Below are 25,862 nucleotides of genomic sequence, written 5' to 3'. Positions count from 1 at the left end.
GTTAGAAATATGATTTAAAAGTAAAATTACAATGATCCACACAAATTTGATACTTGCGTGGATCATTATATTCTACTTTTAAAATATCTTTCTAATCATATGCATTTTATAACAAATGGTTACAAACGCTTTTCAGAGACCAACTCGACAGATCCCAGGCAACGTGTTCCTTTAACAACTCCCACTTTCATTTCAGCGAAGCAACTATTTCTGAATCTCCCTTAAGAGAATTCATTGCCAGGTGTATGATATTAATAGTAGCAGCCCAAGCTTCACCACAAATCCAAGTTCCCTGATTATTCAAAGCATTTGCTTGTTACAGAGAGCATCGTTCCCCTATGCTGTGCCTCAGACCCACTGCTGTGTGAGCATCACCAAATTTGGTAAAAGGCCCTGCTGGTTTTTCGCTGGAAATCTCCAACGAGTGCGAGCATTTGGCACATTCAGCATCGAGCTATTTTTGGACAGACTGAAACGACACACAGATGGCTGCTTTGGCAACTGAATTAATGAACGCATTTACAATTCGCTAGATATTCTAATAATAGAGACTTCGTGTAATGCATAAAAACAGGTCAGATTTCCTGGTCAGTCACACCTTTTTGAGGGATTTTTTTTCCCTCTGTTAATGTGGTTGTGTATGGTTAAAATTTGTGGAGTACATTTTTTCTTCAAACCTGCGGTTTTGATTCCTGTCAAAATTCCTGGTTTCACAAGGCCTTAACAAGAGCCAAAATGTCAACAACAAAAATTGACACTCCTTACATATCAGTAACATGCTCTTCCTACATGAATTTGCAGACCTTTATCATAAAAAGTATCAGTTGGAAAATTTCCCAAGTTTTTAATTTTTACAAGAATGTCGTTCCCAAAAACAATTGTTCATGAAAATTGGTGGATTTGCGAAACCATACAAACAAATCCTCTGCACATAAAAAGGAAGGTACTCAGTTCAAAAGCGAGCCCAACAAGGATTTCCCATACAGTCCCCTCTAGGCAATTTTTTCATTCCTCCTCAAAAAAACAAGATGATCCCCAGCATTTTTTCCTTTTGAATTTCCTTTTACACTTTTAGTCAGGCTAGGCAAGGCCCCCCCAAGGACAAAGGAAGAGCCAAAGGAAGTACTCCATTAGGTCAGAGGGGAGCTCACTAAGGAACAAGCTAAGAGCAACTTTAGATCTGTAGCTCAGAGCGAGGCCACTGCCTAGTCTTCATGAAAAACACTACTTTACACACTCTACACTGGGCAGGATACATCAATAGGGAACAAGGTCCCGTGGCCATGTCATAAAGATGTTGCGTATTGCGGGCCACGGTTATACAACAAAAATTTTCACACTAATTTATAAAAAGTTGTTTGACTATTCCAACCATATTTAAAGGAATTATACAGGATTGGTATGGATAAAAACATTGATTCATTTTAGTCTCAAAGCTTACTGATAATGAAGTTCATACTAGAACAATTGTTTTCTGTGAAATATTTCCCTCTGAAATGAAGTCATATTATTTGAACAAACTGTATCTGACAAAGACAAAACGCAACAGCTGATTTTGGGTATTACAAACAATACTAATTACAAGTCAATAAAAGTGGCTCAATGTAGAAAAAACACCAAAACCTATAACGTAACTTTAATTCCTCACAGCCAGAAGGTTTACCCATGACTCAGGGGTAGCTAAATACATCTCTCCATTTAATCTAAGGTCATGTTAAAGTTATAAACCACAGAGGTCAGACTATGGGAAGTTTGCCAAATCTCCACACAAATCATACAAAATGAGAACCGCTTTGTTCAATGAAGTTCAACATTTCTCATAGGGGTCAGATTGGCTGAGTGGTGTCTTCCCCTGCCTCTCACCTCTGTGGACCCTTGGTCGAATCCCACCTCAGACTGGAACCTTGCATGTGGATTGGGTTCTCAGTCCCTACCTGATTGTGTGGGTTTTCCCCAATTGTGATTTTTCTCCAAAATCTAAAACTTAAAATTTCTTCTTGTTTCCTATTTATCCTTGTGCTTAATCTTTAAGGGTTATCTTTTTTTTCTTCTTTTTTTTTCCCCTTTTTTTTCCCCCTGAAGTCGAAGGTAGATTTTTCTTATAATAATTTAGTTGGAACTTGTTTTCACCATTATCTGACCTTTAAACTTTGAACCACAAAGTTTGAATCACTTAAGCTGATATTGATCAGACTGATCAAACTCATATGCACCAATAAATAGATTTAGCAAACTGTTTACCAACCAAAGTGACCTATTTGCTATCAACATAACTTGGCAACCATCTCTCATTTCAACTCTAGCAAACTCTTTCTCAACAAAAAATATATAGACCTTTTTTTCAGCCTAAATAGTCCCACAACCAAGCCAAAAGAGGTAGCTGAAATAACCTTGTTCACAACACAAGAAGTAAAACGAGAAACACATATTGTTTTATAAAACCACTCTTAAAAACCTACACAAAAAGCCAGAGGTTTAAAATTGGAATAAAAGAATCAGCCATACTGAAAAGAAATCACGCATAAAAAAAAATCAAATGCAAATCTTACCAGGTCCATCCCATATCGATAGTTTCATCTCACAGCCGAAGAAGAGTTTTCCTTTAGACGCTGCCAGAGCCTTCTCCATATCTTCCGTTCTGCAGGATTAAGGACGATACTATCAAGGTTAGAACACTAACAGGTGCAGTGGAGAAACAATGTAACCAAGGACATACACACTTCTTCTTAATTCATGGTTGCAAATACCAAGTGAGCTGTATTGTCACCTCAGCATACTTCGCAAAATGTGGAACGTCTTTTGACTTCAGCGAGTTTCTTGCATGTTTTTCTCATCTCGAGTCACAACTGGCTTCATGTCCACTTGTGCGTGAAATATAAACCTTCGACCTCTTCCAAATTCATCCAAAGTGATAACACAATATGAAATTTAGATATTTTGTTTTAATTTGTTACACAATACAAGATAAGGTCACAAAATGTTTCAAGGTGGTTTACAGTCTATCAAGATCAGATCAGAAACTTGTGATAAATAATGAGGAAAGTTTCCCTTCACGAAATATCAGATTTCAGTCCATCATTGAAGCAAAGAGCTTGCCTGAATTCCATCAGTGTCTTCAATAAATGTATTTCATATTGGCCAAGCATGGGTGTCCGCATAACTTTGATCCTTGCTTCAATTCATTGAGGCTGCTTACCACGGAAATCTGCGCTTACGGCCCATAGAAGTCCTCGCTCTTCGGGATGTCATAAGCGCAGAATTCAAAAGCAAGTAACATCATGAAACTAGACCTTGCTGTTAGAATTCTTAAAAAGTTGTGTTGGAATTGATATCTTTGTTTCGAGGTGCTAGTCAGAAATATTTTGTTTTACTTTAAAAGAATAAATTGTTCAAAACAACAAAGTTCCCTAAATGCTGGCTTCGTAGCAGTCACAACTGTACAGGATACGGCCAGAATTATCCACAAAAACATTACGGATGACGTACTCAGAGGCACCCACATGTCAAAATTTAAGCCAATCAGTTAGTCGCAAAGCCCCAAACCCACACAGTGAAACAAAATGAAACTATTTAACCTTTTAAAAAACTAACGATAGACAGGAAGTTGGGTGATCTGCTCAATAAATTTGAAAACCAAATTAGTGAATGTCTTTCTTTAGACATCCAGATGGGTGTATTTTGCGTTATTTCGATGCGTGACAGTTTATTTAAATCTGTGTGTTGGACAATTAAAACATCCGGCGATATTGCGTACGTATGAACATGTCACCACATTTGTCGTCATTACTGATCAGCAAACAACGTGGGCAATCAAAAGACACTATAAATAAAAGGTAAACTTGGGGGTACAACCAATAACCATGTGTATCTGAGGACAAGCAGAGTTTACTGTTCGAAACGTAAAGACCAAACCGGCTCTTCTCAGAGCCAACAGTCACACAAAAGAGATACACACATGGTTGTACCCGCAAGTTTACTGTTTATTTATATAGTTTCTTCCTATTTCTCCACACCATGCAAAGCTTCAAACAATACTTAACTTGGGAAATGATTGCATTTGTGATCGCCATATACAACAACTTCCGTATGGGCATTTTTATAGCAACAAACTTCCTAATAAGTTGGTGAAAACTTATTCCAAAGAGTTCACTGATTTCTGCACAAAACTCCTTTAAACTCCCCCCCCCCCCCCAATGAAAAGGGGGCAAGGTAAATGGATTTGCTTGTCACAGGACTGAAACTAGACATGATATTAAAAATCAGCCTCTAAACTAAGTGAGATGAAAAGTCTACAACGAAAATCAGATTTTTGGGGTTTAGTATTAGAGGCATTTTCATTTCAGTGGAAGACTTTTTGCCTCCAGCTAGAAGAATGAGAGATATCGGTCAATTGACCCACGCTAGAGATAACGTCAACAAAAGAAGCATCTTGCTAGCTGTCCCCTTGTGTGCAACTCAGGCTAAAGAAGAATTAGTCTCGATAAAGAAATTGGCGCGCCCTAGATACACGCATGGCGGCTTTTTTAGTTTTTAGTTTTTGTAGCCTGTTTCCCTACATTTCATTTTGCAACTCATCTCTCGTGTTTATGCTAATGTGATGCAACTGGGACGCGCTCATTAAAACCGTCAGGAGCAGTTCGGCTTCTGTGCTTGGAGAGAGTTGCTTCTAAGATCCTTCGGATACGTTTGATTTAATTACGTCAGGTCTTGTCGTCTATCGACCACTCAAAATCTCATTCTGTTTGGCATTTTTGCAAGCAAGACTGGGGCACAAATGGCGAGGGGGTGGGGGCAAAGATGCCTTGCCAGATATACTGTCTTGATGATAAGTCTTGTGATGACATGAGAGAATTTATGAACTGCAATGGGTTTTTTAAACTAGGTTCATTATTATCTTTATGTTTTGGTTTTGTTTTTTTCCTCAACAAATTAAATGTCCCGCTGCCTTTTTAGAAACTGGCTAAAAAACAACAAATTTAAGAGAAATTTTGTTGAACTGTAGTGAAACCTACAAAGTATACAATTCAATATCAATATCATTTTTGTTTTTGTTCTAGTGCATTAACTTTGTGTAACCTTGATGCAGGGAGCCAGAAAGAAAAACAAAACTTTCAGATGGGCATTGATCACTTTCTTAAAATATAGATTTTTTTTTTATTTTTTTTTACCACTGCATCTAAATGAAAATTGAAATATGGTGACAAAACTTTCATAGTGATATCAAACTACACTCAATGCACGTACACACTGTACAAAGCAAGAGGTTACTTGATGGGTCTTCAGTCGCCATTGTCGCCAGTTTAGTACAATGAACATGTACAAAAACAAGTAGCTACAAATTAACCCAAAACTAATGTAATATCCCATGTCCCACAAGCTTAGCTATCTGGCCTTTCCATGCCGAGGAAAAACAAAATGTCGACAGCGGGTTAAAAAACAAAACCGACATGAAAGAGAAAGCGGATGGGTTTCGTTGCTTTGCGTTGCAGTGGCTGGCTGCATAGGAAACATGACCCACTTTCCACGGGCTGTTTGCCAATCAGAGCACTTGCCTGCGACGGGGGAGAATGACGCACACACAGGCTCTATGGGGACGCACATATCATTATCATAAAAGGCACTATGCCAGGCGAGTGCTTCATCTTGCACAAACTCAATTAGAGGGAGTCAGTTGGGCAAGGGGGGCTGGGAGCGGGGGATACTGTCATGCGGAGACGAAGGGAGGCGCGCTGGGTTTTATTAAAGTGAGGTTCTTTTTTTTTTTAAAGAGGAACTGCGGTGTTTTCTTTCAGACTGATAATTTTCTAAATGTGGATGTAAATGTTACACAATTTGGTGTGCAGTTACATAGATTAGGATAAGAGGACTTGAAATATGTAAGCCACATGCTAGCCAAACTACACAGAAAACAATGAATGAATATATTAATCACTCTATACATAATATAAAAGATTGGTAGAGTTGACAAAAGAACAGTGTTCAAGTTTTGATTTATCAAACATGAAAAAGAACGCCTGTGAAAATTTGGGCTTGTGCGAGTCAGAACAAGATAGTGAAAACCCTTGTAGAATTTTCAGCGTGTAAACACTCTGTTTAAACACATATTGGATTTTTTTTTTTTTTAAGATGTTCAGAAACAGTTTTTCTCAAATTATTGTGACTTTATTTCAGAGGAAAACATTTCTAAGAAAAAAAATATATATAAATCAGTCCAGTGAGTTTTTCAGACACTTTTTGTCCTTACCAATCCCGTATAATACCGCTAAAGGAATGTCAATTTTTTAAATCACCTTTTGAAAAACACGATGCCAGCTCTGTCGTCACCCGTTCCATGTACGGTCACCGCTGTTACCTGGCCGTACTTCTTGAACTCATGAAACAGCCCATCCTTAATACTCGTGTCTAATAGACAAGGGGGTTGCAATAACAATTTAATATTGTCCATATGTATCTTTGTGACCAGGGTCCAATTTGATTGACTCCCTTAAGCGGAAATTATTGTTCAACAATTGTAGCAGAAATGAGCATGCTATTACATGTAGTTACAAATAGTACTTGTGACATGGTATTTTGGCTGGTAACCATATTCTGGTAACAACATTTTATTGTGCTTATCTACTTTTTGTGATTGCACGGCACTATGAAATTGGAACCAGTGGCCAATTTCACGGAGCTGCCTAAGCACTAAAAACAGCTAAGCGCAACTTAATTTCACTAAGCAGAAAAATACCAAAATACCATCTTATGTACATAGTTTATAACTTGTTCCATACTAATTGATTGCTTAGCAGACATTTTAAACAAGACTTTGTGCAGCCATATGAAGTGGACCAGGGGTCGATTTCACAAAGGTAGTCCTAACTTAGGACTAGTCCTAAGCAATGCTAAGAGATAGGACTGGTCCTAAGTTAGGACCAGTAACTCATCCTAACTTGGATGGTCCTATCTCTTAGCATTGCCTAGGACTAGTCCTAAGTTAAGACATAGTCCTAACCTTTGTGAAATCCACCCCAGCACCCTCATAAATAGAGCTGCCTAAGAACAAAAAATCTGTTCTTTGCTTTGTCTTCTTTTTGCTAAGCAGATGGTCAAGTTAAGCAATGTTTTCCTGCTAAACAGCTTGATGAAATTGAGTCTTAGTCCAAACCCAAACAGTACACAGTGAAACTGCAACTAAAACCATATGGACATCTTGAACACACTGTCATCACATACGGCTCGGTAAACTCATTCCTACCTCCATGGTAGACTCTAAAAATTTATGATCTGAAATGAAGACATTGGCTCCAGTGTACTTTGCAAACTGGTATAAAGAACAAACAGTTCCCTTTGCATCTCAAGCAAGCAAATCATTTTTTTTGTTATCTTTGCACGTGTTTGCCCATGTGCCTAAAAAAGCGACTCTGAACAATGAAACCTGAGCCATATTTTGATAAAATATTTCACCTTTTTTTTTTTTTTTTTTTTTTTTAACACGTTTATCTCTCACTTTCACCTCATCAACCTCTCCCTCAAACCATTTTATTTAAACCTAGAGAATTAAAGAATAAATCCTCTACTTCACCGTGCTATATTTTTTTTTTTCAAAACTGCCACCTTCACAAGAAATTATAAAAATGGCAGCTTTGATATTGGAGGAACTTTCAGGGACGTCGATCAAAAGCCCATGCCAGGTTGACCCGTAGGCATTTGCGAATGATTGGAAAGACGACTTTCGTTTTTAAATCCAACAGGAGAAGCAACAAATATATTTCCATCCGGATATTATATAAATCCCATCAGAGCTCAGGCACGTTGGTAATAGACTCAAACATAACTTCCATGGACACATACCGCTAGATCGCGTTGGCAAGTTCCTCACGCAGAGTCCCGCTGCGTTCTTGGACCCAGCCGAGCTCAGTGTATTCTCCGTGTTTCGACTCTCACGGTCACTCTCTTTACTCCGCGACCGCCGTTCCCAGTTCTCCTCACTCGCCGCCGAGGCACTGCTGTTCGAGTCCGAGCTCCGGCTGCGACTCCTCGACCGACTCTGTGATCGGCTTAAACTCCTTGTTGAGTGTGTGACGGACCCTGAGTGTGGGGATCGACTCGTGGTCTTAGCAGAGCCCGCTCTGCGCGTCACTTTGTTTCGACTCCGCGCTTTCCTGGAGGCGCCAGAGTCGGAGTACGAGTCCCCATCGCCACGCGTCGTGGCAAACTGGTCCCTTAAAGGGAAATGGTAATCCTGGTCCGATTGCTGTGTTTGAGGTGGCGGCGGCTGCTGTGTGTCAAAGTTTGACTCAGTTCTAGTGCTGCTGGAATGTTGGTAGTAGTTGACACCACGATTGTAAGTCCGATCTCGCGATCGATCGCGGTATGACACAGGTAAACTATCCTCTTCGTGGTAAGCTCCCGAGTCTCTTCCATAATGTCTATCATATCCACGGCTGCCGTATTCATAATTAGTTCCTGGGTGGTCATATCTGTCATCTAAAGATCTGTGGAAATAAAAATAAAAATCAGACTAAATTTAGCCAAAATCTACAATTATCACTCATCAATCATGAAGCCACTTTAGTACTTTAAAACAATAATAAGTTTTCAGCTTCATTGTTGTGAAAAGTCAATTCTTAGGAACAGTTCCTCAAACCAGGATTCGAACCCACACCCTTAAGTGTCTATTGCCTGGGTGTGTCATACCCATAACCCACAATCATCGCAACAATAACCTTACAGTTACCTTTTCAATCTTTTTTTCTTTTTTTATTTTCTATTTTAACTTGGCTTCTACTTCATAGTTAAACCTCCACACGTTTCGAGGTTAGCCCTGTTTTACAGAGCACAGAGCATAGTTGAGAGCCAAGAGTCTGTCCGCTCCTCTCACACACCATATTGCATTTTCAATCAGTGGGCAGTCAGTTGTAATTTGACAATACTTTAATTAAAAACCTTGCACAGGACGAGCTTGGGGTCAGAAGACGCGGGATGCAACCGAAGGAGGATGGCCTCGGCTTGTAATTGCTTTGGATTGTTTGAGTTTATTATTTGTAGTTTCTTGGACAGTTTTTCAATGAAAGGAAAAGGGGTGGCTGGGATACTATTTACACATCATTCTGAAGGCAGGACATTCCATGGCATGCCTGGGTATTGGGAAATACAGTTAATTACAGTTATACACAAGAAGGCCACTGTCAATCTTAAAATGCTATTAACAGAAATTCTTTTGTTAAAATTGAAAACGTGAACTGCATAAAATCCACAATAATGCCGCAGGCATGATACTTTATTTTTGTAAGAGCATGGTAATATTAACTTGGTAAATAGCGTCTGCATAATCAAAATGATAATTACTGGAATAATTCACAGGGAATTATGGCAAGGACTAGTGGCGTTATTGACTCTGTTGCCTACGTGTGAAGTCTCAGGTCTGTGCTGTAAATTTCCAGACCCCAAGGATGTCAAGATTCTTAAAGACGATTAGATGAGAACAATAAGATGAGAGGGAGCACTCAGATTTCAATGCCTGCAATATTATTTCATCCTTGGATCTCAAATGACCTTTGACATTTCACACAGGAAATTCCTCACAACATGGCATAGACCGAACTGAATGTAGTGTGTAATGAAGCCTCCCCCACAGCCCCTAAACTTCACAAATCCATACGGGGAGAAAAGAAACACGAGCTCTTCACCAATCGATCGACTTGAGCTGACAGTACTGCTGAAGCGTCACCCGAAACCAACTTCATTATGGCGTCTCTTCCCCATTCGCCTCCGACTCGGCCGTCAATTCTCGCCAAACCGGAGGAAGAAACGCAGGAGAGGGGCCTTAGGAACAGGTTCAGTAACCTAGGGATAACCTAGGGATTGATTCTTTTATCAAATTGGATTATGGGTTGTGCCTCTTTCTTCCGGGGTTGTGCTGTAATTCAGGGCTGTGGCTTACCCACGGAGTTATGATCCGTCCTTCTGTAAAGCCATGTCTTATGTTCAGATTGTTTTTTTTTCTGTAAAACTGGAGTCAACAATCTGACTGATCCTGCTATATTGACATGTAGGCCCATCTAGTTCCTGAAACGTAACTACTTTTCACACTGTGGCTATCTATGCACAGAATCCTAGATAAACTATGGTAATATTGGTTTTCATTCTCAAAATTGGTCAATATTGTCCTCTGATCTTAGCTTCGGTTTCAGTTACCAAGCAAAGAGAACAGGGAAAAAATGCACTCTGTTTTAGAAGACGTGCAGACCTATATAAAAAAAGTGAACAGAAGAAGGGCAAAATGAAGTTTTCCAAGTTGTTTCCGTGGGAACGCAGGATCAGTTTTAGAGCTGAGAGAGGAAAAAACTGGAGGCCACTGTCCATGTCACTCCAAGCCTCATGAAACAAACACAACAACATCCTCATGTATTGTACAACCATGGAGCTATTTACAACAACCAATCTACCCATTATGCTAATAATTCTACAAGGTCTTGGGGGGGGGGGGGACCCACATGCTAGTTCCACGTTGGCAGTAATTCACCAGCGAACCAATAATCAATGAGGATTACTAGCCACTCCACAAGCATTACGTCAGCTGAGCATCATGTGATGTTTACACATATGCTATAACCCATACAGCTTGACTGCCTTTATTTATAGCTTTGTACAATAATAATACACTGTATGGTATGTGGTGTAGTTCAGCCAGAGTTTTATAACGACAGTTGGGGTATATTTCCATAATGGTCAGCTATTTGATGGCATTCAAGGAAGTGTGTACTCTATGGCTGGTGACTGAAATGATGTATGAGGTTGTCAATGTCAGTTAAAAAAAAATACCTTCTTGTGCTGTACGATATGTGCTTAAACTTATTTCAGGTAACGTTGGGTAATGCAGATACTGGCTTTCGATGGTTGCCCAATAGTGTCTGCATGGGTTAACCATTGCTGTATGCTAATCAAGAATAAAAATCCAGACAACCAAAAACTGTGAATAGACACAAAGCTATTCACCACATAAGGAAAAACTTGCCGCGCAAACTTCATCAAGGAATAACAACACTCCGAATAATGTCCCCTAACTTAATTATTGTGTAACGCACACCAGGGTGTGTGATCACAATTCACAAGAATCCAACTATCACGGAAATAAAGAAAATTCAATTTGGTTTTGAACTCTGCCGGCCCGGGAACGAATTGAACAACAAAATACGCAGACTGGCAAAGGAAATTAGATTTTCGCCAACTCTTATCGCAAACTATATTCACCCTTCAAACTTCAGGGGGAAAAATCCATGGGTTTCCTTTCAATTTAATCCATTTATTACACAGCTGAATGAAGTAACACTATTTTTGAGTGTCATAAGTACATGTAAGCCAATCATAACCTTGAAGACATTTGTTTTTAAGTAATGATGTACAACAATGCTATACACTAACAATGCTGCCAGACAAAAACTACTTCCATATTTGTCCCAAATTATCTTGTTAATTTTTCCCCATAAAATCCTAAAATGCAAATCAATTTCTTGGAATGTATTTGATTAATAATAATCAGAGAACAGTAATTTAAAAAAAAATTGTTTTTTTACTTTTATTTCGTCCAATTTATTTATGTCCGTGTTTTATTTACTTATTTATTTATGTAACAGCTGATTTCGGTTGCGACAACTAAAATTGAGGACAATGTGTTTATGTACCAAAAGTGGTGCTTGTGTTTTCCCATTACTTTCTGCTGACTCACACAAAGTAATTTTACCAAAATTTTCACAGGTATTTTATGAACACTGTCTGCGACTTTTTTGTCAGACCCACTAAATTCTGTATATAGGCCGAATTCCTAAAGCAGTCTGCATTTACCAGACAAAAAGTTATGTAGTGTACTTAAAATGACCAGCACCTTGTTATAATTATAAAATACTTTTTCTCCTCTTTTTTTTAAACTCAGAACAAATATTCTCTCAAACCCTGCACACTAAAGCTAACTGAAAATAGATCAAATATGTAACAAGGACGAAATTTCCAAGTTGGGCAGCTGTTTATGAGCAACGTTTCATTGAATCATTAACAAGGGTGTGTCTACCAGCTCTGAATTGGTTGCCAATGAAGCGCACAAATGAAACAAATATTGATCTCATCAAAAAAATATGGTTAGGGTTTAAAGGTGTGTGGCCCGTTATCCGTGTGGGGGAAAAAAGTATGCTGAACACAAAATTAGGTTCTTGGGCCTAGCTCATTTTATAATAACAAAAACAAAATAATGACCAACAAAATTTACCGCTAGTACCATTTGTACATTTCTTTTGAATTTCCAGCACAATCAGAGAAGTGAACACAATATTATTGTGTACTATACAGTCAAAACAAACATTTGTTTTCATGACGAGTATGAAAATTAGTGTCAAGAAGAAGTGACATCCACCCGACTCTGAAACAGAAAAAAACGAACCCCCGCTGTGCCTCCAATAGCACACACCAACCATAACCAATAAGATGCCACGAAAAACATCACCCACAAAAAAAACAAAATGTCTCCAGTCCGCACGTATGCACACACGGTAACCCCGGGGCCAATGGAATCTAATATCAAGCTTGTGCGCCTACAACTCCATACCATCCTTGTTCAATAATGAATGCACCATAACCAATGGGATATCAGCCACTTGGATAACACTAGCCCATGGACTAATGGTGCCACAGCATACACACAATATTATAAGTAGTTACTCTATGCATAAGCAAGGACAGCACTAAAAATAAAATGACTAGTTGCGGTTTTTTTTATCTGCCTAGTCTGATGCTACAGCACTCTATGGAGTTTGTAATAACACAGCTGGCAAGGCGACTTTGGGTCAATTTTATCCTACAACAGGGTCTGTATAATGTGGAAGTATGAAGAAACAACAACAACATGGTGACCCCTGTAACCTAGACTCGCTCCTCTGCACAACTTCTTTAAAGGAACACGTTGCCTTGGATCGGTCGAGTTGGTCTTTGAAAAGCGTTTGTAACCGTTTGTTATAAAATGCACATGGGTAGAAAGATGTTGTAAAAGTAGAATACAATGATCCACACAAACATGCCTCAAAATTGCGTGGTTTTCCTTTTACCTCGTCGACTAACACGTCGGCCATTTATGGGGGTCAAAATTTTGACTCCCATAAATGGCCGACCATGTTAGTTCGCACAGTAGAAGGAAAACCACGCAATTTCGAGGCAAACTTGTGTGGATCATTGTATTCTACTTTTAAAACATCTTTCCAACCATATGCATTTTATAAAAAAAACGGTTACAAACGCTTTTGTTTTGACCAACTCGTCCGATCCAAGGCAACGTGTTCCTTTAAGAGTGTCCCACGTCCCACCAACTTTCATTTATGAAAGTCTAGAGAGACTGAGAGAAATTTACCTTGCTGTTGGGGTTGATCAAAAAAAGTGATCAGCCAATTGTGTCTAGTAACCCAAAGTGCACAACCAGTAAGGACCTGGGGTCGATTTCACTAAGAGTTAGGACTAGTCCTAACTTAGGACTAGTCCTAGGAGATGAACAAAATGCTTGGGTAGTCCTAAGTTAGGACGAGTAACTGGTCCTAACTCGAGATAAGACTAGTCCTAACTCTTTGTGAAATCCACCCCAGTGCTACTTATTTATTTTATTTTTTTCCAGTGACCTCCATGCCCCTTTTGCTTTTGCCTCACTGCCCCTTAAAGTACTCAAAGGCAATTTGTTTACTTCCTTTGTACATATATGTGCCCTTTGCCAAGGAAAAAACCGACATGGCCTTCCAATGAACAAGGTAACAGGTCTGCTAAGGTACCCGCAGACACCAAATATCAGTTAGCATTATAAAAGAAAACACTGCATAATCCCCCAGCAAGGTTATTCTGATATTCACCATTGACATTTCAACCGATTAAATCTTAACCACCGAAAAAAAGCAAAGGAAAAGAAAGGTCAAACGCTACTTGTGTTTACAGAAACCATTAGGCCATGTGTTTTGTTCCTTTTTATTTGTTTGCAAAGTTCTTTTTTATATCTCATTTCAGAAGCAATTGAGGGTTTTTTTTTCTTTCTCCATTCAGCGATGAAACTATTAACTCCAAGGTACAACAGTATTATAATTTGATTCCGAGAAAATTTACACAAAATCGGATTCTCTTTTCATTCAGCGAGTTAAATCAAAAAACACAAAACGCTTTTATGAATATACATGTCAGGCCTTGAAAACAGTAGATTAACCAACCACAAAAGTGATTAATCTTAAATGAGCACGTAAGTCTAATGGCTATTGTTATGCAAATGATCAGGATGCTATGGCAGGCTCCCTTAGATTAAAGGTAATAAGGTCAGTTTCAGGGATCAGCTCAACAGCTTGAATACATAATGAAACCATCCTACACTGCACGCATGGAACACACTCTGTGTGTACAGTATGTGTGTGCAGAGGCCAAAGTATGGGCTGTTCTATTCATCACCAGGGAGGTAGGAAAAACAGAGGGACAGTCTAGTGTGGCATAAAAACAGGTGAATAGTATATTTATGATGGATTAGGCTGAAAACTGCCATGGGATCGATGAATCATAAAGAACATGGAATGGAAAAATATATGCAAGGAAAGTTAAGGGGGAGCTTTTCACTTGGAACTCTCATCTTAGCCTAAACTATAAATTATTATTAATTTTGGTTTTTACCCATACACCGATGTGTGTTAGCACTGTATACTCAGTACTTTCCCCGAGTCCTGTGAAAAAATATCACAGGCATATTACTTCATTTATTAATAATTCAACTTCATAGTTTCAAACTAAAATTAAACAGCGACTTTTGTCCCTTACCATTCGGTATTTTGTTTAATCAGACAGCAAAATACTCAATGATAGTGTTCAACTTCACAGTTCAAAAAGTCTCCATCAAAAAAAGTATGTTTGTTTAATCACAAAGTTGGCAATACTTTGGCTCACTTTGCTCAAGACACACAAAATCAAATTGTCTTTTTATCACAAATTTACTTTTTGAGTGTCGTCCATTCCTTACACAACATCCTAATGACAGTTCGAAGCAATTACTTCGATATTAACGACGCTAACATCCAATCTCAATGCTCAAGAAAATCGCAGTATAAATTAAGCACACAGAGTTGGTGAGTCAACCTTAGCGACCAGCCAACATACTCCAATATGAAGTACTCATCAAACCACTTCAGGTACGATTGCTTTCTTGATCTCATCTCATTCCCAAACCGAGACATTATGAAACAAAATGTTATTACAAAATGAAGAAAGATAAACACTATCAAATCAGGGGTTTTTTTCTTCATCTTCTTTCTTGGAGGTGAAGTATGCACTTTTAATATATCGAATCCCTGCGTCAGTCAAAAACAGTCATAATGGACACTTCAGCATTCAAGACACCTGCTCCAAGAGGGAGCCTTTGATGATAATGATGATGATGATGATGACGGACTCAAATTAAAAGAGAGGAAAAAACTGTTTATTGTGATAACCTCTCCACTGTGATCACCTGTGAACTGTGGGGACTTATTATTATAACAATTGTTGGTAAAATAAACAAGTATTCATTTCTTTGTTCACCATCTTTTTCAAAATCAAGAGAGGTCAAAATTCAGTCCAGGCCAACCCTCTAACCGACGACGGCAGCTGGGCTAGAGTGGTGCCTAAATCTTTAAGTTTCCTGATCTCCTATATACTAAGTACCTGTAACTCTGTAGATTTAGTTAAATCACAGACAGTACCAGCAAAAATGGAAACAATTTTTAATGTAAACTCAGTCTCCACTTAAAACCTCAATTCATCTTGGTAATTGAACTTGATGTATTATTATTATTTTTTTACATTGAGCCTCAGGAAATGTCATGAAGCTAAAAAGATTACAATTGCATTTGTTCACAAGCTGGGTATCAGTGTAAAGTTTTGTACATAAAATCATTCACAGACAACAAGTAGATTTAAATTTACCTTTATTTTTGCAGCTTTATTAAATTAGCCGAGAGAATATTGATTTTGGATTTAAAAAATAAAATACAAACAAAAAACTGATTTACAGTGAAATAAGAATTCCCTGTTCAGACCTATTTTAATTTCCATCTGTTTATTCCAAATTCCAGTCCATGTCACAAACATATTTTTCCCACTCATAAAATTCTCACTCGTAATAGATTAATAATGAAAGTAGGAAGGAAGGACATAATAGCCAACAGCATTCCGTAAAGTTAATAATTTTTCTCCCAACATATGATAAACAATGGGAAACGATAACTGCATGGTACAGTTCAGGACCAGATGTAGACTCATAGAATGCAGAACCAAACTTTGTCCTTATTTGGCTGTATTTTTGTATACATCGTGGTTTCAAAGTGCATATTTTAACTTATCTTGTATGAATGTATGATAACCAACTTCAATGAGTTGAAACAAAATATTGATCACAAGCTGGTACTGAAAGTAACGTAGGGAAAACAACCAATGAATGATGAAGAAAAAAAATGTGTTTTTAACATCACATGTCACAGAGGCAACAAAGGCGATTGCCTCCATGCCCCTCATCTTGCCCTTGTTGCCCTTGAAATGCTCCAGTAGAAATTTACAATTCTCTCATAGGGTGCCCTTACCAAGGAGAAAATGCCTCGGTGCCCTTTCAAAAACAAAGCAAACAGGCCTGTTGTTGATAATCATAACAAATGTGTTGTGCAACCTTATATTTTACTAATTTCACCCGTGAACAATTTCGCAATCTTTCCCCCCCCCCCCCCCATCTCTGCCTCTCCCCCACTCTCGCTATTGTTTGTTCATTCATCAAATCTGATTGCAATTATTCGGAGGGATTTGCTGGCAGTAATGAGTTCATCAGCCCTCAATCACAGTCTCTCTCCTTCTCCCTGAGACCGTCTTACTCTCTCCCCCTCTCGCTGCGATCGCAGCCCCTGGATCGGAGAGAGGGGCAAAATGAAGGCACCGTGTAATTGCCAGCCAACGCTTCCAAAGATGGGGACTGATTAATCGAGTTGGACGTGTAGTTTGATCTTCAATTTGCGATCCGGAGAAATGAAAAAAGGAAATTTCGAAATTGAGGGGCTGCCTCGGTCAATCTTCATTTGTCTCCAGCGAGAATCAAAAGCAACTCTCCTCAGGCACTGAAACTTGCGAGTTGGTGAAAGAAATATTGAGTGCAAAGTGTTTAACGGGAAATGTGTACATTGTTCCTTCTTGAAAACCCAAAGGCATGTATGAAGAGTATGATCCCAGTTGATCAGTATGAATCGTGGCAGGTTAAGATCCTAGTGTTGGTTTTATTGACTGTTCTTAATATTTATATTTTTATACTAGAACGTTTTTAATATACCATGATAATTAATAAGTGCCAAATAGGTACACAAGAATAAGATGATGTGGACATTCACCATTAACAGAGGCAGCACCAGCCTTTTCAGTCACAACTACTCATTTACCCTTTTTCCTCGTTGAGCCAGGCCCGTGTGCCTAGCCTCGACTATTAAAAGGCCAGCACCACTCAAGGGCCTAGTCTACGTAGCCGAAAGCGTACAGCGTACTACCGCGATGATAGGACGGGCCCCTTCCAATCAATTTAATCAATTTCAGGTGCTGTGCCGACCCAGAAATTGATTTGCAAATTCTGTTTGTGTTGGACCCAAATGGAAACAAGAAGTACTGGGATGGGTCCACCCACGCACGCAATTCGCTGACAGGGTTGGCGGGAATAACGCAAGAGCATGATTGGCTGCGCTGAGCTCCGATGAAACATTAGACCGACACCAGTTAAATTACATCTCATCTTGGCACTGTAAAAAGGGAACGAGTCCCTTTTCCTTCTGCTCAAAGGACAAAACCATTGAGATCCATCAACCACGTATCTACCTTCCTTTCCAGCTACACGGATAGAAAATTAAATATTTCCCCGTGGTACGTTACTGTGTAGACATGGCCTATTTTTCACTTCTAACTTCCGTTGACGTCAGTAGCTAAACAAAAATATCTTCCCGAGGAATATTGTCAGAAAATGTTCACGGTCCGCCCTCTTTGTGCAATCTCTAAGAATAGCAGTACATACAATAGAATTTGTTTACAGCTTCAAGCACCTTTTCAGCTGAAAGAATCAAGGGTCGATTTGGAAAGGCTGGAAACAGTTTTTTCAATCCTTGATATATACAATACATACTGTAGGGGCACTTCTAATATGAGAAAAATTCAACTTTCTATTGAAACATTTCAAGGGGCACAAAGCAAAATGAATAGGGACGCCACGGCAAAAACAAAGAGACAGAGACTCTGTTGCCTCATGAAGAATCAAGGAGATGCATGACACTCAAGTTTATTTCTCCTGGCGTAACACAACTTCTCAGGTAATAATTCGTGAAAGAAGTGTAAACATATTAAGTGCTATTCGAGCCAGCGTGAATATCCCATCATTTGCACACTGCATAGTCACTTTATCATTGGGCCATGGAATAATGTCAGGAACTGGAATAGTGTGGCAGGGCTAGCTAATAATCCTGCCCCTTCAGGACAAAGTACTTTTGTGTTAATGGGGTGGTGCATTAGCTGTAATGGTTTAATGGAATAAGAGCTTCAAGGAACTTAAGAGCCACAAGCTTTCCCCAACTTGTATGTCCCCAAATATAAACAACAGACTTTAAAACCTGGATGTGCTGACCTTAACAACTACTGGGACGTTAAAACAACATTTCCACTTGATATTAAATATGTAGATCATACCTACATACTTGAAAATTATTCGGTATAATTACAAAATTACTGAAAGATTTCCCCTGTGGGCACAGCAAACTATATCAGTTTCTACTCAAAAGTCATCATTTCTACTCAATTAAACAGCATTCAGCGTGCACAAAACACAAGTCTAAATAGTCCGTCTTCAAAGTTGCTGCATAAACTCATTCCCAGTACATGAGTGAAAAAACTGAGTGTTTGATAAAATCCCCTCCGTTTTGTGACCATCAAGAAAGGCCAACTTAACACGGAATGAACATTAAACTTGTTAACAGTACAATAATGAGCAAAACCAAAAATAAACATGATCAAAAAGTAGATGCCTGTTTTCCCCGATTGAATTTGGATGAAAAGCACTTTAACTTTCTGATAGTTGCTTGCGTCTATGCACTCTTAAATTTCACTTAAAAATCAACCCATTTGCATCAATCACCGAGACATCAATATTTCTCAAACCCAATATAATATCACCACTCAAAAATAAAATTAAAAAAGGGAACAAAAAATCACTCCCGCCTCAGATCGACCCTTCATCCAATCCATAAGTGATTGGCCAGCGTTTCCTCTGCAGATTGCTTAATTGTTTGTCTATTGGTAGATTTTCTTCCCCGACCCCAGCCCGAGCCCTAGCTGGAGATTATGACACACTTATGATTCTGCTGCCCTGGCTGGCTGCAGTCATAATCATCGGTAGGAAAAAACATCCCGTGCATACGGCTGCCAAGGCAGACTGAAGAATCACCGATTGGAAATGTCAAACTCATTAAATATTACGGCCCTACTCCCCGAGGTATCTAGCAGAAACGAGGACTGAATAAATCTAGGCCTTAGTAACACACAACCACAGCATGTATTGGTACGTTTTGTGTATGCATGAGGCGCGGTGAGATATTAACTGGTCTGTACATACGTAGTGATAGTCCCACAACCAAGTAACTGTCTCTCATTTGTAATATTTGTAGGTTTTTTCTTCTTTGTCTTTTTTAAATTCAGGATAATAAAAAATAGATGAATACAAATGAAATTACATTGAAATTAATCCATTTATAAAATAGCATTATTAAAACACTCATTTATTTAACTCATAAATTTTTAACGAATGGTTAGCTCTTATACAGCAAGTTTAAACATTCAATTTGTGTTTGTTTTATTGTTTTGGGACTTTCTACAGACTCAACATAAACAGACATTGAATATTTTGAAAGGCGAGAATGTTGTACTAGGTCTCTTCATAGAGCTGGCTCCATCTGAGAGGACAATGAATAAAATCAAATAAAAACCCATCTCTTCAATCAGTGCAGAAAAAGAAAACATTATTGAAATGAACCGTCCTTCCTTCTAAAAACTGTGACTATCCTCCCGCCTTAATAAAGATAGATGGTGGAGGCGTCCCTACAACTGCTCATGAGATAAACAAACATTCCCTCCACGAGGCCTCCCATCCCAGTCTAATATTAGATCAAACTCCCTCTCATACGTAAACAAAAACCATCATCAATAATTGCCAGCGTCTTCTCGAAGCAACGACAACAAAAACTAGAATGGCTGCATGACCCATCACAGTCTGCAGGAGGGTTTCACTGTGAAAGGAATTCTTTTAAAAAGTACACAAAATTTCCCCCTGCGGCTACACACGCATTCTGTCCTCTTTTTAAACATACAGTCCACGTATATACCTTCCATCCTGAAAAGGTCAAGTCTTAGTTAAGGGAGTATTGACGCCAACCGCAAGCTGACGGCCACAGTGAATGGAAAATTAGAATGGTGACAAAAACAAATTCCATCTGCGAGTGAGAGTTTTTATGTACTCGCTACATTACGACACACACAAGGGACAAGGAATGGATACACACGTGGACATCAAGTTAATTAAAATATTAGGAACCTTTTCAGAAAGTAAATCATAAAAATAACCTCAGATGTTTTAATGAATAAACCAAATCTAATTATTTACAGACTTTCGATTCTTTACCCCAGTGCAAGCCAACACCCTGTGGAAAACGTTTTGAATGTGAAACCATAAAAACACAGCAATAACCTTGCAGTTAATTAAATTTTCCTTTCACTGCTTGCATTTGCAACCAACCTAAATGATATATAGTCTAAGTAATATAGTCCTCATAAGGGATTACGTTATTTAAATGAGTTCTATTATAAAAGGTTGTTGCTCTGGGTGAATAGTAGGACTGGTGAATAGACAACCTAATGTCATTCCCCAGCTGTTCCCAGCAGACTGGTTTATACTGATATGAAGTTTTCAACATCGAAACCCATCAATCGTTGCAAGGTTTTAACCTGGATTTGGGAAAATTTTGTAAAACTAGCTGGAAATTTAAAAACTGTGTGTCCAAATTGTCACTTACAAAGTAAATGACAGATAAAACAGGGTGTCGAAATTTAAAACAGGGTGTCCAAAGACAACCCAGATAACCCCCTTGCTAACACTATGGATAGACCAGGGCGAAATGCACACATTTTAGCCAAATATGGCCACCCACCTCCCCCATACCAACATTTATTTATAGATTTCTGTTTACACTTCAGATCAAATTCACAAGCATCATAAAGATGATAAAACCATTTTGAAAGCCCCAGATTGCACAGGAGGGCTTCTACATGTAAAACCAAAGATAATCACCAAGTGATTTTTTTTTTATAAAGGACCCACTTTCAAGTCTGTGTGCTTTGAATTCCAAAATTCTGATCCAGAATGTCCTTGATTTTTTTTTTTTTTATATGCTTCAGCAAATTCACTGACCTCTGGTATTACTAATGGGTCCTGAAGCTGATCCCATGAGATGCTGGCTTATCCCCTAACAATTAGACTGTGACTAAAAACCTACAGAAAATTGCAAACCCATGATCACTACTTCCCTTGCCTTGCCTGTGGCAGGAGGCCAGACAAGGTACAACAAAGGCTATTCTTAACCTCTCTGATCCGCAACTTACAGATTTCCAAAATTGTAGAACGCTTCAGAAAAAAACATGCTCTCTACCGTTTTCACCAAGAGCCCCATATGTTATAATGACAAATTATTGATTAAAAATACAAGAAGGGCGTATAATATAAATAATTGCATTTTGCTTTTTCTCGTAAAAAAATCTGCATAATTTGTTTTTTATAATAGTAGTAGACGAAGGTCAAAGTATTTTTTACAATTTTCAGAAAAAGACATGCGTCAGTTTGGGTGTGATCATGTGACATGCACACCCTTTTCTATTAAAAGCATATTCCAGATGGACGCTGAAATCTAGGTCACTTTTATGAGGTTCACAAAGAGAAACATATCTTTGGCTCATGACTAATGGCAGTTGGTAACATTTGTTTTTAATAAATTAGTTGGTCAAAGAGGAGATTAAACTGTTATAGACTCATAAAAGAGGTCTTTCAACGAGTTTTAAGCCTAGCAGTAGCACAGTGTCAGAATCTGCTGCCCTTGGTTCTTTGGGAACATAGTGATGTTAGTACATTGTGATGGGGCTTCACAATTTGTGAGATATGTCTTTTGCATGCAAGATATAAATATTGTAGCAAATTGTTTTCTGACAAACTGGGGAAAAAAAATGTTTATAATGTAGTGTTGATTCTGAGTACTCTACACAAATCATAATAACAATACAAGAAGTGTAAACAGTATTGTACACGAATGTAACACATTGTAATGTTATACATAGTACATCCTAAATGTATTACTTTACATAGTAATACAATGTAACACATTCTCCCCTCTCAACAACTAGTCTAGGTAAAAAAAATCATGCATTAATAAACTGGGGCAGGTCAAATCAAACAGAACTTGGGCAAATTTTGTAATACAAAGAAATGAGAAACTGCATAGCACCAACAACACTAACCCTTACAGTATGGTGCATATAAAAAGGGAAGAGAACATTAGAGTCACTCAATCAAATTTTGAAGGAAATTTTGAAAGAATAAACTTTGTGTCAGATAGACCTGCCTGTTTGGCAGATAAAATACGACCAACAATGGATGTGCTACCAACTGTGTCTAGATTCAGTGGTGTTTTAAATACTTCACATAAACAGGTTGGAATTTAACCCAAAGAGTGAAAAAGCTCTTTTAATGCTTGGACTTTTTTTTAAACAGGAATGTGATTAATCTGATTGAAAGTATCATTTGTGTTGAAAGCCACTAACAGAAAAATACCCAACCGCTGACCTTTTTAAAGAGCTTAGAGTAAGTTGTTTTTTTTCCTGCATGGGTACAAAAACCATGGGATTTCTAAACCAGCACTTGTAAAGTTTGTAGGCAGCTTCCACACTGTCCCTGGAACACCATTTCAAGGAAACAATAACACAGCGCACAGCCAGACAATAGAGGATTGGTGAATAGAGAGACTGGCGAAGCTGTTGTTCAGGGATTTCGGAGTCTGTGTAACACCAGGTCTTGTTTTGAAAATGAAGCCCTCAGAGTGCAGGGACACGTCTGGGGTGTGCATGCACTCTGGCTGACCCTGGTGATGGGGGGGGGGGGGGGGGGTGCGCAGATGGGGGTGAGCTGATTGGGTGTGGGGTCAAAGGTCGCTGATTCCGATTGGCTGAGGAAGAGTGGAATCAGTGATTGGAACTGTTCATGTAAAGATCCGTAGTGCAAAGTCATGGATGGTGGGAGAATCCGGTTTACTTGGAATATTTAATTAAGTGTAGTTTATTATCAAAAACGTGAATGTACGTGTACACACAAGTTAATATTTTCGTTTATTTTTAACACTCAGGAGTACAATAGAATTAGTTTCAAAAGCATCATTCCTTGAAGAAAGCAGGAAAGCTTCACAAATCTGACCAGCGATTTCCAGTACAAGATCCAAACCCTTAAAATGTAACAATTGAACTTTGAAACAGACCTTTTGTTAAAGACCATTCACAATGTTTTGCAATAAAGATACTTTTTTAAGGGGCACCAAGGCCATGACATGGGGCACAAAGGCCTATGCCTCCATGACTTCTGAGTAATTCCATGCCTGTAGCTGTCCCACCATTGATGTAACTTTAAACACACCAGCATAATTATTTCAAATTTATTAAGCAACAGCCCCGAACACCACATCCGCATTATGATTTTGGATGATTCATAACATACAACAGAGCTTTTTACGGCAATATCATGTGTAAATACACAAACAATACACACAAAGACAGCCATGGTGCCACGTGCACAATGTTCTCACTTAATGACGTTACTTGCCTGTGCTTACAGCCACTGTTTACCGACAGTATTTGTCACGCGATTTTCCTCTATTGAAAATTAAAATGGGGCATGACATGCAAAATATGTTGCTTTTAATCTCTCTGCCTTTGGTCATGAGGGCAACAAAACCAGGCTTTCTGATATTGACACTGCAACCTGTGTGTAGAAACATGTAGTAGATTAAAGTGAAGAGCTAAATAAAGCTACTATACAATCATCATCACGTACTACAAAAAAGATCTACTGATAAAAAATGTCCAGATAAAAAAGTACAGGCCTGGAATTACATGAACTCCCCACTGAAACCATAGCCTTTGTTGCCCTGGTCTTGGCTTTTGTTGCCCTGGTCTTGGCCTTGGTGCCCCATCAAAAGCTTCAAAAGAATTTCCAATGAAAGTGCCCTTTGCAAAAAAAATTGTCTTGCCCTCTCAAAGATGAAATTCCAGACCTGAGACCTTCGTACATGAATACAGAGAATAAAAACAGGGATAACAATCCACATTTTAGCTACTATTAGAAGAAAAAAAACACAAAACAAAAACATTACACATCAGGAAACCTGCCTAAACCCCAACTTGCCTCCAGCAAACACAAACAGGTTGAGGTGGCTACCGGGGAATAAAAAAAACTTCCCAAAAGACAAACCAACACACCAGATATTTCCCTCACAATTTTCCTCAAGTGTGTAGGCGTATTAATAAAAAAGCAATCATATTTTTTCTGAGGCTTATCGGTGCATTGAGCACGCTTGTGGATCTGTTGCCACGAGCACTTGCATCATGCGTTTTCAAATCCATGTGTGCTGTAAGGGCTTTAACGTGTTTACTAACACTGGTGTGTTGTTTGTTGTGGTGTGTGCCCCCCCCCCCCCTGCCCTCCACTTCCCAACTCTCCTGCATGTGCAGCAATCAAAGTAAGCAAGATCCTAGGCTGCTATGGAAACGGCCAGGTACGAGTAAAACAGATCAGTGGTTATGAAAAGAGACCTTTTAACAAGGATGACATAATGTAGTCCTAAAAGGTCTTCTACTGGGAGTTGAACCTTGAAGATAATTTGGGAGATGTTACATTAAACAAAACAAAAATCCTTGAATCCTGAAGGGAAAACAAGGAAACTTGAAAAACCAGAATTTAGAATGACCACTTATTCAGAAGTATCTAAGCACACAGCTATTTAAAAAAAAATTCAAACAAATAATAATAATAGGTGATAAACCCACAACTCAACTTAAGAATAAACACCCCCAAAATAAGGAATTATTTTATTAATGTGTACTCCAACATTCATTTTGAGCCTACAAACTTTGAAATAAAGTATAAAATACTGATCAAGTTGTATTTGAACAAAAACTTTGCTCGGAGTAATACAAAATAAAAAAAGTGCACTTTTCCCCCGGAACAACAATAATAACTTTCTATCAATAGAGTTGTTATTTTCACATGTTTAAACCATTCGTCAGACATGCTGGTATTTCGCCATTTAAAAGTCCCTGTGGCTGAATAAACAAAAAAAGACACAAGAAAAACTCTACTGGGGAAACATGTGAGCAGGAAGTGCGCTTTTTTCTGCTTCATCAGTAGAAATAATGAAACCCTGAAGAAAGTTGACGACATTTTTTCCCTCAGGATTAAATCAACCGAAAGAATGAATGACTGCAAAACATTATGCTTAGGTTACTGCGGTTGTCCACAAGATAGATTAATCCAACTATTTTGATTATGTTCGTACTTGAACAAAGTTATCAACTGGCAAGAATTTCACTGTGTTTCAGCCCTGTGTAGGCTTCTTTTTTAAAAAGGCAATGACGCCAAGGCATTTTCTCTCTGGTAAAGGGTACCCTTTGAGGAAATTGTAAAATTCTACTGCAAGGCAATTCAAGGGCACCAGGGCAATGACCGGGGGCCAATTTCATAGAGCTGCTTA

General features: G+C 38.6%; 1 protein-coding gene across 2 annotated transcripts in view; it reads right to left on the bottom strand.

Annotated features, from left to right (window-relative positions):
• The window catches only part of LOC139950408 (uncharacterized), a 78,991-nt gene that overhangs the window by 26,759 nt on the left and 26,370 nt on the right, over positions 1-25,862 (bottom strand). For both annotated transcript variants that reach the window (XM_071949063.1, XM_071949064.1), the window contains exons 3-5: positions 7,834-8,477; positions 6,291-6,402; positions 2,550-2,638 (exon numbers count right to left, since the gene is read on the bottom strand). In XM_071949063.1, coding sequence (XP_071805164.1) covers positions 2,550-2,638; positions 6,291-6,402; positions 7,834-8,477 — 845 coding nt within the window. The remainder of the gene's footprint in view (positions 1-2,549; positions 2,639-6,290; positions 6,403-7,833; positions 8,478-25,862) is intronic.

The sequence above is a fragment of the Asterias amurensis genome, chromosome 18, assembly GCF_032118995.1.
Source record: "Asterias amurensis chromosome 18, ASM3211899v1".
NCBI classification, from domain to species: domain Eukaryota; kingdom Metazoa; phylum Echinodermata; class Asteroidea; order Forcipulatida; family Asteriidae; genus Asterias; species Asterias amurensis.
Note: the sequence above shows the minus strand (reverse complement) of the source record. Positions and strands in the feature narration are given on the sequence as shown.